Raw genomic sequence first — 14,407 nt, 5'->3', positions numbered from 1 at the left:
GAACCCTCCCCGCCAATGGTAACGGAGCGCATCCCACCTCCTAAAGTCCCTTTTCACCTGCTCTACCAACCGAGCCAAATTCAACTTATGCAGCTGTTCCCACCCCAGCGCCCAAGTACCCCATGCCCCCCACCACCTTAAACGGCATCTCCCCCAATCTTTTCTCTTGCCCATAAACCCTAATACCTCCCAACGGGTCCATACAGCATCAAATCATCTGCTAAAAGCGAAACCCTATGCTTCACCCCACCCCACCATACTATCCCCTGCCAGTGCCTTGACGTTCTCAAAGCCATTGCCAGTGGCTCTATAGTCAAGGCAAAGAGCCTTGAGGGAGAGTGAACATCCCTGCCTCATCCCCCGATACAGCCTGAAATAGTCCGTGCTCACCCGGTTTGTCCGCACACTTGCCACTGGGGCAAGATACAGCAGTTGAACAAATCCCTGTCCAAACCCAAACAGCTCCAGCACCTCCCACAAATATTCCCATTCGAAGCCCTTCTCTGCGTCCATAGCGAGCTCCACATCCCGTCGGGTGGCATCATTATCACATTCAATAATCTAATGTTAGCTGACACTTACCTTCCCTTCACGAAACCCTTTTGGTCCTCCCCTACCACCCTTGACACACAGTCCTCAATTCTCGAGGCCAAGATCTTGGCCAATAATTTGGCGTCCACGTTCATTAGTCAGATCAGCCTATAGGACCCACATGTCTCTTATCCTTGTCCCGTTTTAGAATCAATGAGATGGAGGCCTGCGATAACGTCAGGGGGAGCACCCCCCGCTCCCTTGCCTTGTTAAACGCTCTCACTAGCAAAGATCCCAGGACCCCCAAAAGCTTTTTATAAAATTCCACTGTGTTTCCGCCCGGGCCTGGAGCCTTGCCCGACTGCATCGCCTCAAGACCCAGCCCAATGGGGCTCCCAGCCCCTCCACCAGGTCCTCCACCCTCGGGAACTCCAACCCCTCCAGAGAACGCCTCCATCCCTCCACCCTGGCTGGCGGTCCGATTCATACAGCCTCCTGCAGAAATCCCCATTCACCCCCACTGGGTCCAAGCCCTTGTTTCCCCTACCCCCCTCCCCCGTACACTTTCCCGATCTCCCTTGCTGCCTGCTGTTTCCTCAATTGATACGCCAGCATCCTGCCACAGGCTGCATTTTGTTAACATGAATGCCTTTGCACAGTGAAAAATTCTGGTTTTATGTATGTCTTCTATGTGAGATGCTCATGAAATCCCTGCACCTCAGGAAGAATGTATCGGCCTCAAAAGGGGTGCAGTGCAGTGCAGATTCACCAGAATGATACCGGGTGGGGAAGGGGACTAGCTTGCATGTGTAAGTTGTGGTTGGATGTTTTAAGATTTGGTTGATAGTGGAGAAGCTATTTCTTGTGGGGTATTCCAGAATAAGGGGACACAAACATTGGAGTTCGGCTGTTTGGGCATGTTAGGAACCACTTCTTCACGGAGAGCTATTGGAAATCTGGAACTTCTCCCACACCCTGCCCCTCTATTGCCCCCCCGGGGTCCCTCTTTCCCCTCCACCCCCGTCCCCTTTGATGCAAGGTCAATTGAAAATTTTAAACTTGCAGTAGATAGATTGTTGTCCTCAGGGTAGTATGGGATGTGGAACCAAGGTCAGCCATAAAATGGTGGAATAGCATTGAGGGCTGAATGCCTAATTTATATTCCTATGGGTGAAGACAGTTGAGCTCTAAACCTGTTTAGTAACTTGGACTTGTCAGTTTTGTTTTCCCTTTATTCCCTCACCTTTTGAAGCAGAAAAATCTTTTGCTCAGCACCTTTTCTGAATGTGAAGAAATCCTGACAATGAGACACCGTCTTACTGTGGTCTGGTAATTTGCTGTGCCAGTGGGTCATATTTTGTTTCATTCTTCAAAAAAACAAATGGTTGCAGTAATTGCAAATCGGTTCAACCTGATTGAAAGCATTAGTGAGGATCAGTTTTGTTTACTTTCTCATTTCAAACCGTTCCCAGTGACCGATGCCCAGTGACTGTCTTGCATGCAGTAAAATTTGATTAAAACCTGTACTTGTTCAAATTGTGGAACTGCTGTGTAAATATTACTGGGTTTCTACAATCCGAAATATATGACACAGCACAAATACCAGCATAAACCAAGTGCATCGTTGTTCTGGAGTTGCAAGTTTAAGCAGAATTGGGATTAGCTCATGGCTATTGTATCCATGCAAGGAATGCTATTAGCCAAGCAAGGAATTGCAAGATATCAAATTAGATTCACAGAATTTCATAGTCCCAAGGAGAGCATTTGGCCAGTTGTGTCTCTGCAGGCTCTCTGGTGGAGCTAGCCACTTAACATGTTCCTTCCCTCCTCCCCATACCCTTCCAAATATTTATCCTCTTTCTCTTTAAACACTTTCTGATAAAGGCATTTCATTTTCTAACGGCTCGTTTTAGTTCAAAAAACCCTTCACCTTTCTCTTCAGTCTTGCTGCTGATCTTCCAATTACTGTCCTCCAGTTGTGGGTTAAGAAACAGAAGAAATAGTGTACCCCTGTTCAACTTATCAAAGCCTTAGATGATTTGAACACCTGTCAACTGCCCACCTCACCTTCTCTGCTTTAAGAAAAAAAGCTAAGTTTCTCAATAACTAGAACCTCATTGTCAAGATGATACTGATCTCTTTGCATCTGCTCCATAATATTTGACATCTTTTCTAATGTATTGTGCACAAAACTTGACACTCATTAGTGATTTGTCTCAAGTTAGCAACATTGCTTTGGATTTTTGTCCTGTATTCTGATTAATATTATATTTTATAACAAACTTTGTATCCATGTTGCTACATTCCTTTCAATACTATGCCTTTTCAGCACCTTTATCAACATTGGCAGTGATAGAACCTTTTGGAATTACCTCACCAAAGGATTAATTGGCATGTACAGCAAAGTACTCAGTACGTCACAGGAGTGTATCAATCTATGTCTGCACTTTTACTTTCCTATATGGGAGTGAATCTGAGAAATTGATTCGAGAGCCTCTCTCACTTCCTTGGCTCCAGTCAGTAGAGAAACATACATTGGAAGAAGTGGGGTAAAAGCAAGGAGGGTGGTTGAGGAAAATAGTAAATACAACTAGTTGTAATTGAAGCTTATTGAAATACAATTTTTGAAATCCCATTAGATTTTCATTTGTTTGAATTTTATTTAAGGTTGCAAATCAGGAGATAAAATCTCAAAAGGAATCACTTGAGGAATGTCCTGACTGTCCACATATGAGGTATGGCATTCTTGTGCTGCTGTAAGTATCAGTAAATTATTCTTTTGTGGATAAGAGCAAAGAACAATACAGCACAGCAACAAGCCCTTTGGCCCTCCAAGCCTGCGCCTATCACGTGTCCTATCTAGACCAACTGCCTGTATCCTTCTATACCCCGTCTGTTCACGTGCCTATCCAGATAAGTCTTAAAGGTCGCTAACGTATCTGCCTCATCCACCTCACTTGGCAGTGCATTCCAGGCCACCGCCACCCTCTGTGTAAAATAATAAACGTCCCCTGCACATCTCCACTGAACCTTTCCCTCCTCACCTTGAAGTTGTGCCCCTTGTAATTGTCATTTCCGCCCTGGGAAAAAAACTCCCAACTGTTCACCCTATCTATACCCCTAATAATTTTTTTAACTTCTATCAGGTCGCCCCTCAGCCTCCTTCTCTCTCGGGAAAACAATCCCAGTTTATTCAACCTCTCCTCATAGCTAATATCTTCCATACCAGGCAACATCCTGGTAAACCTGTTCTGTACTCTCTCCAAAGCCTCCAATCCCTACTGGTAGTGCGGTGACCAGAATTGGACATAGTATTCCAAATGTGGCCTAACCAATGTACTATATAACTGTAACATAATTTTTGAGCTTTTATACTCGATACCCCATTCTATGAAGGCAAGCATGCCATATGCTTTCTTTCCCAGGTTTCCTAGATCTGGTAAAAGTGGGTAGATTGTTTTGTTTGGAATTTCAATGCACTTGGCTTGATTTTTTGGTTTCTTCATCTTGTCTTTGCACTTCTGCAGTAAGTATAGGTATTTTTCTGGCCTCTGCATGTTTCTATTCTTTACTGAAGCAGTCTGTCTCAGGTGGTGGTGGCATAGTGCTATTATCGCTGGACTGATAGTGCAGAGACCTGGGTTCGAATCCCACCACAGCAGGTGATAGAATTTAACCTCCATAACTATCTGGAATTAAAGGTCCAGTGATGACCATGAAACCATTGTCAATTGCTGTAAAAACCAGCACCATTCACTAATGCCCTTTAGGGAAGGAAATCTGCCATCCTTACCTGGTCTGGTCTACATGTGACTCCAGACCCACAGCAATGTGGTTGTCTCTTAAATGCCCTCTGAAATGGCCTAGCATGCCACTCGGTTGTATTCAACTGCTACCAAAACACAAAAAAGGAACAAAACTGGACGGACCACCTGGCATCGAACCAGCCACTGGAAACGACAACGGTAAACCAGCCTTGCCAACCCTACAAATAATAATCTTTATTAGAATCACGAGTAGGCTTGCATTAACACTGCAATGAAGTTACTGTGAAAAGTTCCCTACTAACTCTGGGTTTGTGCCAAAGTTGGGAGAGCTGTCTCACAGACTAGTCAACCAACAGCCTGACATAGTCATACTCACACAATCATATCTTTCAGACAATGTCCCAAGCACCATTATCACCATTCCAGGGTACGTCCTGTCTCACCGACAGGACACTCAGCAGAGGTGATGGCACAGTGATGTACAATTGGGAGTGAGTTGCCCTGCTAGTCCTCAACATCGACTGGACCCCATGAAGTCTCGTGGCTTTAGATTAAACATGGGCAAGCAAGCCACCTGCTGATTACTATGTACCGGCCACAATCAGCTGATGAAGCAGTACTGTTCCATGTTGAACACCACTCAGAGGAAGCACTGCTCTGGGTGGGGGACTTCAGTGTCCATCACCAAGAGTGGCTCGGTAGTACCACCACAGACCGAGCTGGCCGGGTCCTAAAGGACTTTGCTGCTAGACTGGGACTGCAGCAGGTGGTGAGGGAACCAACAAGAGGTAAAAACATACTTGACCTCATCCTCACCAATCTGCCTATGCATTTATCCATGAGTATCAGTAGGAGTGACCACTGTACAGTCCTTGTGGAGACAGTCCCGTCTTCCCATTGAGGGTACCCGTCATCCTGTTGTGTGGCACTACCACTGTGCTAAATGACATGACCACTACCATCTAGAAGAAGAGCAGCAGATACCTGGGAACCCCACCACCTGGATGTTTCCCTCCAAGTCACCCACCACCCTGACTAGGAAATATATCTTGTTCCTTCACTGTTGCTGGGGCAACAACCTGGAACTCTCTCCCTACCAGCACAGTGGGTGCACCTACACCTCAAGGACTGCAGCGGTTCAAGAAGGCAACTCATCACCACCACATCTGAAGGGCCACTAGGGGTGGGCAATAAATGCTAGCCTAACCAGCAGGCCCACATCCCTTAAAATACCAATTGCCATTGCTAGCAATGTAGAGAATCTAATGATAACTGGCATATCATGCTACATTGTGTACCATATCTTTCTTCCTAAAACAATTTGTTTACTTTGGACTGAGTTGTGGAGACTGTTTGAAAGGGCATTGACAAACGGAACCAGAAATGAAAAGCTCAGCCAGCTGAAAAGAGGGTCCAGACAAAACTGAGGCCACAGAAGGCATGCATCTTCTCAGTCCATTGTCTTCCTCTGCAGAAAGTGTAGCAGAGACTGCAATACTGCAGTGGGGCACCTGAGCTACACCAGATGATGCTGACTAGTTGATAACCATGGCACAGACCATTATCTCTCAAGATAAAATGGTGTCATTAACTTTGTGCGAAAGTATTGCATCTTCAGCTTTTGATTAGAACATAGAACATACAGTGCAGAAGGGGGCCATTTGGCCCATTGAGTCTACACCAAACCACTTAAGCTCTCACTTCCACCCTATCCCGCAACCCAATAACCCCGCCTACCTTTTTGGACACTACAGACAATTTAGCATGGCCAATCCACCTAACCTGCATGTCTTTGGACTGTGGGAGGAAGGCTATATTGTTAACGGTGGCATGGTAGCACAGCGGTTAGCACTGTTGCTTCACTGCACCAGCATCCCAGGTTCGATTCCCACTTGCGTCACTGTCTGTGCGGAGTCTGCACATTCTCCCCGTGTCTGCATGGGTTTCCTCCGGGTGCTCTGATCTCCTCCCACAAGTCCCGAATGACGTGCTTGTTAGGCAATTTGGACATTGAAATTCTCCCTCTGTGTACCCGAACGCGCACTGGAATGTGGCGACTTGGGGCTTTTCACAGTAACTTCATTGCAGTGTTAATGTAAGCCTATGTATTATAATGCAGGATTGCAGTCTTTTCAAAACGCAACTGAAAACCTGTATTCAGAATAAGTCACGTATGATAAAATATTGTGAAGTCTATTACACAGTATGAGCTATGATTTATGGAAGAATCTTTGAAGCACTGCAGTCTTCCATGTATTATCCAGATCAATTATATTTTTTGCAGCTAATCACTATTTAGTAGTCTGACATATATATTGAATTGTACTTTAGGTTTTATTTCAACATCTTTTTTCCTTCTACAGCATTTGCATAATTTCCACGGCTCATTTAAATCTTTTGTCTCCCCCCAAAAAAGGTTTGGTGCTGCGAATGCAATTGCCCAAGCTGATGTGCCGAACACATTACACAATCCTACAATGACACTTGTGTTGCCTTTCTCCTGTGTGTCATACACTGCCAGCAATCATGACTTTGCTGCATATTTGTCTGGCATGATTAACCAAGCTGCATTGAAACTACATACCACTGAGACATTGATTGACTGCAAAGGAAGCCCTGTTGACCATCCTGAGGTCCTCCATACTGAAGCTGGGTATTTTGAAATGGGACTAGATCAAGGTGACAATATGTTTGAATGTAGTTCAGACACTGATCTTGCTAGTGTTTCTGCCAATGCAAGAACTGAGGCCAGTAATGTATTAAAGGTACTGTGGACGCTTTGTATTCAGGTGAACAAGGGACTACGGTTGTTTGCATCTTGCGTTGTGTTGACTGAAAGTGTAGTAGCTGTATTTCAGATTCTTCAACATGAACTTTTGGGGAATATGCAAAGTGTTATTTCTCAGATGCAGATGGTACTCTATCTTCCCTGTTCAGAAATTTTGGAAGTGGACTTTGAAGTGCCAGAAATGTGTGTCTCAATGAAGATGAAAACCCATGGTTGTTTCTTCTTGATCTCCGATTCCCAGATTCTCAAAGATTTCTACTTGTGTTTAAAAACTGTTCTGTACCAACAGTCTGTATCTATCTCAAATTTGCCTAGGCTTGATTATGTAGGGCCACTTATAAAAGACTTCATCCTTCAGCTTTTGCAGTATCAACAGCTCCCACTAAATGACACTGATATTAAAGGTAGTTTTGCTGCATATGTTCTGATCAGAGATAATGTCATGTTGCAAGATGAGTTGGAAGTGTTAAATTCTTCTGTTCAACAAACTGATGTGGTCAGTGATGCTACGTCAGAGTCCAAGAAAACACTATATTCTGAAATCTGTTCGCCAATTCTTCCTGAGAGCGAAGAGAATGTCAAACCTATGTACATACCTTGTCTGCTGTTTTTGACAGCCCAGAATCTTTATTTTGTACGGGTAGATTTTGCTGTAGCAGCAAAAAGGAGATCTGCTTCTGAAGAGGAGGATTCAGGATATCCATTTAAGGTGAACAGAATTCCACTGGCTACATTGCTTTTGAACTCAAAGCAAAAAACCCATAGAGTTGAAACAGTTGCATTTTCAGATGGCCATGTTCTTGAATTCTTCATTGGATATCAACTTGCAACAGCAGTTTTTGTGCTGCCTCATGAGAAGTTCCACTTTCTACGACAATTCAGTCAATTCAGAGCAAGTCTTCGGGGTGTCAAATCGATTGTGGTATCCAGGCGTTCTCCAGATCGTAGCTGTTTGGAAAAATGTTCTGCAAATACCGTCAGTCACTCTCCAGAAAACAGGTAATATCAGGACAATGCATGGTTGGTAGTCAAATCCTAAAATGTGTTTCAGAAGGTAGATGATCTAGACTTCTCCAAAAGAAATCAAGTCACTCCCACCCCTATAAGCATGCATGTATTTGCCGATTGGAAGACAGAATTGGCGGTCCTGTGGATCTCCTGACTCTTATTGATGCAGTTGTATGATTGGTAATGGTGGATTGTGAACAGGGTAATTCTGCTTGAGGAGTGGAATGTCTCCCTTTCTGCCTGGCAGTCAGTCTATCAGCCTTGATGAAGGCATGCACAACCCAGTGAACCAGAGTCTTGATATCAGTGCCTGCTGGGTACTCTTCAAACTGTGTATGGTTGGTTTCCTGTATAAAAACTAATGTAAACATAGTACTTTTGCACAAAGCTTGAACTCTTCAATTGATATTGAAACTTTTACAAGTCTATGCGACTTGTTGCTAGCAGTTTTAAAATAAAAAAACCTGGAATGATCTGTTTCTGGTTATTGATCCAGCACATGATCCAGCACATGATGAGTAGAATGTATTTCATAGCAGCTTCTGAAGTCCAGTTGATCATATAATAACAAAATTAACATTATAATGAATCCAAAACTATTGGATTCAGTGTTGCCCTTTTATTCAGAAAGGTGATGCTTAACACATGTAATAATTTCTTTAAAATGTATAACATGGAGAAACCTGTGTGTATCAGGTTAAACAAAGAACAGTACAGCACAGGAACAGGCCCTTCGGCCCTTAAAGCCTGTACCGGTCATGATACCAAGCTTTGCCAAAGCCCTCAGCACTTCCTTGTGCCGCATCCTTCTATACCCATCCTAACCATGTGTTTGTCAAAATGGCTTTTGAACGCTGTTAATGTATCTGCTTCCACAACCTGCCCTTGCAACACGTTCCAGGCACTCACCACCTACTGCGTAAAAAAACCTGCCTCGCACATCTCTAAACTTTGCCCCATGGACCTTAAACCTATGCCCCCTGGTGACTGGCCCCTCCACCCTGGGGAAGAGTGCCTGCCCATCCACTCTATCCATGCCCCTCATAATCTTGTAGATCTCTATCAGGTCACCCCTCAACCTCCATCATTCTAATGGAAATAGTCCGAGTTTATTCAGCTGCTCCACTTAGCTAACACCCTCCAGACCAGGCAACATCCTGGTAAACCTCCTCTGCACCCTCTCCCAAGCCTCCACATCCTTCTGGTAGTGTGGCGACTAGAATTGTGCGCAATATTCCAAATGCACCCGTACCAGGGTTCTATACAACTGTAGTATGACTTGTAAGTTTTTATACTCAATGCCATTTCCAATGAAGGCAAGCATTCCGTACGCTTTCTTGACTACCTTGTCCACTTGTGTTGCCACCTTCAAAGATCTGCGGACCTGCTCGCCCAGATCTCTCTGACTTTCTATATTCCTAAATGTTTTGCCATTTACAGTGTATTTCCCCTCTGTTAGACCTACCAAAATGCATAACCTCACATTTGTCCGGATTAAACTCCATTTGCTATTTCTCTGCCCAAGTCTCAAACCTATCTGTTGTATCTTCTGACAATTCTCAACACTATCTGCCGCTCTACCAACCTTGGTGTCATTCCCGGACCTGCCAATCAGACTGGCTACATTTTCCTCCAAATCATTTATGTATACTACAAACAACAGAGGCCCAAGCACAGATCCCTGTGGAACACCACTAGTTCCAGCCTTCCATTCAGAAAAACACCCATCTACTGCTACTCTTTGCCTTCTGTGACCGAGCCAGTTCTGTATCCATATTACCACCTTGCCTCTGATCCCGTGTGACTCGACCTTTTGTACCAGTCTGCCATGAGGCATCTTGTCAAAGACTTTACTGAAGTCCATGTAAACAACATCTGGTGCCCTCCCCTCATCAATCATCTTTGTCACCTCCTCAAAAAACTCGATCAAGTTAGTGAGGCATGACCTCCTCTTCACAAAATCGTGCTGTCTATCGCTAATGAGTCCGTTTGTTTCCAAATGGGTAGCAATCCTGTCCCTGAGAATTCTCTCCCAATTATTTACCTGCTACCGATGAGGCTCACCATCCTATAGTTTTCAGGATTATCCCTGCTACCTTTCTTAAACAGCGGTACTGCATTAGCTATTCTCCAGTCCTCTGGGTTCTCACCTTAGCCAATGAGGATACAAAGATGTCATTCAAGGCACCAGCAATTTCCTCCCTTGCTTCCCTCGGTGCTTATATTTAGGCATTAAAATTCCTTCTTGACGGCAGAAGGCTATTTTGTTTTTCATAAATCCAAAACACTGCGGACACTGGAGATCTGAAATAAAAATAAAATACAGGAAAAACTCGGCAAATTTGGCAGCATCTGTGCTGAGAAAAACTCCATAATGAGTGATTGAGGAGAGTCATATTAGACTCGAAAAATTAACTGTCTTTTCGTAGATGCTGTCAGACCTGCTGCATTTTCCCAGCACTTTCTGCTTTATCTCTGTATTCATGTTTCTTTAGCTCAGTACTTTGAACACTTGACGTATAAGGTACATGATGAAATTTAAGATTTTAATTGGGTCCTCCATGGTAACGACCACAGCTGCCTTGAAAAGCTGAGATGCATCTGTAATCAATTAAAATTGTTTCATTTAAAACTGCAACATAGAAATGTCCTCTCTAGCCCATCAAGTCTATACCACTATTTTCCCTCCAGCCATCAAGTCCAATCATATTCCCTTCCCTATAATTTTTTAAAGACCACTTTTAATCACTGCTTCAAGAGCAGTTTGTGACAGAGAAACGCAATTCTCGAGGCAAAGAAACTTTCCCTACATGTTGCTACCTTGCTGACCACTGGAAAAAAAGTTAATGCAGAACCCTGCATAATCTTGACCTTTGAGATTACTCCATAACCACCTCAGCTCGTCTGTGTGGGTGGGGGGTGGAGTGGGTGTGAAGAGTCGAGTCTAATGTATCAAGATATAACTTCTTCAGTCTTGTGAAGATCGGAGGCATCAGTGCCGTGCCTTGCCCATTGCTTTTATATCCTCCCATAACGGGATCCCCAGGACAGGTCAGCACATTCCAATTGTAACTTACCAGGATCTTGTCTGTTTGAATTGTTTCCTTGTTTTTGTATTCTAGATACAAAGCCAAGGATTATGTTTAAAATAGACATGGGTCTTCCTGAAAGAATCCATTTGTGAAAGAATGGTAGCACAATTACTTCTGTCACTACATAAAAAAAACAACGGCCATAAATCACAGTGCATAGGCCAATTCAATTTTTCCCCGATGCCAAGGTGCCAGTTTAGGCCTATATTTGGCGTATAAGTCGTAGGCACACCCCCCCCCCCCCCCCCCCCAATTTATCATCTAGTAAGTTTGTTTTTGGCTATGCCTGTATTAGGAGTCGTCTTCAATTTTCCAGCTCCGTTATTTGTTTAGGGTTAAACTCTCATTTTAAGCTGGTGCATGGATCAAACAGGTCTACTGAGCCATGTTGCTAAGATGCCATGTCCACACAGAGCAGACTGCACATGGTGACTGACTAACAGAAATTGGACCTCTGGGCCAACACTGGTGCTTCACACTTTATATTTGCCTGAAAAGTCTATCCCTGTTTTTGGAAGGATTTTTCAAAGTTGTAAATGTTGATTTATAAGCCACGATGTCTGCTGATAGAAAATTCAGGGCAGCAAGTAGTTACAGAAAACCAAAGTGCTTGGAAAATTTATTCTATTCCACATGGATTGTTAAACCTTTGTTTAGAAAGTGCTTTTCCCTTATTATCTCATCGCAAAACTTTCATTAGGTTAATCCTATTGATGAAATATCTATTCCTTTTGTAAGTTTTAATCTTTTGTGATTTTATACAGCAGCCAACCAAACGTCAGATCAGAGCTGAGCCTTTCTCTTCTGTATCCTTTAGAGGCACTGCTGCAGAAACTAACTGAAGAAACCAGTGTCCTTTTCACCTTTCTGCTTCCCAATCTCTCCGACATCTAGCAGGTTTGAAAAGAAGAGCTATTGTGGAATATTTTCACAATAGTGTGGCTGAGGTAATCTTTATACATAGTGGGGGCAAATATTTATGTACATTATCTTTGCTAAAATCACCAGAGATGAGACCAGTTGGACTAAATATGATGATTGTGGCAGACCTGTTGAAATACTGTGGGAATCCTGATGTTCACTCCTGGGGCTGGGCTGTGACCACACAAGGAAATAACTCCAGGCATTAGAATTTCCACCAGTTCAACCATTTTGGCAATCACCATGACACTGACGTTCCTTTGTGTGTATATTGTGAATGGCCTTATCCATACCTGAACATGTTTTCTTCAATTCTGCATCATGAACCATTTCTAGAAATCATAGAGAGGCCTCCTGTGCTGTCTCCATTTAGCCTGTCATGTCTGTGCCAGCTTTCTGCAAGAACAATTCCGTTAGTCCCACTCCCCTGTCCTTTACCAATCTTTTCTCTTAGGTGCTTATCCAGTTCCTTTTTCAAAGCCAATTGATTCCAAATTCTCAGGCACTGCTTTCAAGATTCTGCTTAACAAGTGAGGCAGCGCGGTAGCATGGTGGTCAGGTGGATTGGCTATGCTAAATTGCCCGTAGTGTCCTAAAAAGTAAGGTTAAGGGGGGGTGTTCTTGGGTTACGGGTATAGGGTGGATACGTGGGTTTGAGTAGGGTGATCATTGCTCGGCACAACATCGAGGGCCGAAGGGCCTGTTCTGTGCTGTACTGTTCTATGTTCTATGTTTCCTTGTGTTACCTTTGTTTCTATAGCCATTCCCCTTAAATTGGTGTCCTCTGACTCAAAACTGTTCTGACAATGAGAACGGCTTCTCCCTGTCTACTCTGAGCAGATCCCTCGTGAATTTGAACACTCTTATCTATTCACCTCTAATTTTCTTCTCCAAGGAGAAAAACCTGAACTCCTCCAATCTATCCACGTAACCAAAGTCCCTCATTCCTGAACCATCCTTATAAATCTTTTCTGCGCTCTGTCTAAAGCCTTCACATCCATCTGAATAGTTCGTTGAATTCGACTCATTACTGTAGTTGAATCTGAACCAGTGTTTGGTAAAGGTTCTTCATACTGCTTTACTTTTGTATTGCATGCCTTTGTAATAAATTTCAAGATCCCATATGCTTTTCTGACTACTTTCTTAACCTGACCTATCACCTTCAACAATTTGTACATATATGCCCCCAGATCTCTGTTCTTTCGCCCACTTTAGAATTATACTGTTTGTTTTACATTTTGAAATTCTGCCTGTCCCTCCAAACTAGGCCATTGATATCGTCGAATCCCTACAGTGCAGAAGGAGGTCATTCAGCCCACTGACCCTTCAAATGAGCATTCTACCGTTGCCCTATCCCATAACACCATAACCTAACCTGCCCATTCCTAGACTAAAGGGGCAATTTCACATTGCCAATCGACCAAGCACGCACACCTTGTGACTGTGGGAGGAAACCTGAGCACCCGGAGGAAATCCACGCAGACACTGGGAGAACCTACAAATTCCACACTAGACAGTGACCCAAGGCCGCAATTGAACCCACTATGCCGCCTTCACGATATACATCGTGAATACCTGTGCTCACAGTACCGGCCCCTAGGTTGTCAATTCTGGTCCCCAGTCACAGGCTGTTTCTGTCAACTGTCACTACTGATTCAGAATGACAGAGTGAGGGAGAATGAACCTGTCTTCACTAAATTCTGCTACTGAGTCTAAACAGTTCCTTCCCCTGCCAGTTGCTCTTGGCGGACAGAAATCTGCACCCATCACAGTCTGCCCGGTCATCACTAATAATACTAATCAATCAGTATACCAGCATCCAGCCCAATGCTCTTTCCTCCAACTCTGCAGCCCAATGGACATCACCTCAACTGATTGGAGCAATGATCATATGGTCTAGGCAGTTTTGATAGTTCCATCTGGTAACCTCCGCCAATATACAGGCTTTTCAATGGGAATTGGAATAGATTTCTGATGCTGGTACCTGAATGCAGGGTGTGAATAACTGGTAGCTGTTCCTGACATAAGGAAAGGTCAGCTCGTACCCGAGCATGAGCTGTGATTAGCTAGCAATTAGTCCTGGTCTTCTGTAGGATCAGGTGATACCTGAGCAAAGGCTGTGATTGACTAGCTGCTGATCCTGGCTACTGTAGCTGTGAGCTGACCTCCTGGAATGCTTTGTTTGGCCCTGGTGATTGCGGCTAATTTCGACAGACACCTGGCCACTTTGGGAGGGTTGGCAACACTACTGAGGCCTAGAAATCCCACTTTCTGCCAGTCTGAAAAGCAACTATTCTTCA

The 14,407-nt window shown here is 43.9% G+C and overlaps 1 protein-coding gene across 1 annotated transcript in view; it reads left to right on the top strand.

The window, feature by feature from the left end:
- nisch (nischarin) overlaps positions 1-14,407 on the top strand; it is a 69,192-nt gene that overhangs the window by 46,349 nt on the left and 8,436 nt on the right. Inside the window, 4 exon segments of the mRNA XM_038812583.1 lie at positions 3,199-3,266; positions 6,715-8,085; positions 11,951-12,027; positions 12,030-12,133. Coding sequence (XP_038668511.1) covers positions 3,199-3,266; positions 6,715-8,085; positions 11,951-12,027; positions 12,030-12,133 — 1,620 coding nt within the window.

This window comes from Scyliorhinus canicula, chromosome 11 (genome assembly GCF_902713615.1).
Source record: "Scyliorhinus canicula chromosome 11, sScyCan1.1, whole genome shotgun sequence".
NCBI lineage: Eukaryota > Metazoa > Chordata > Chondrichthyes > Carcharhiniformes > Scyliorhinidae > Scyliorhinus > Scyliorhinus canicula.
Note: the sequence above shows the minus strand (reverse complement) of the source record. Positions and strands in the feature narration are given on the sequence as shown.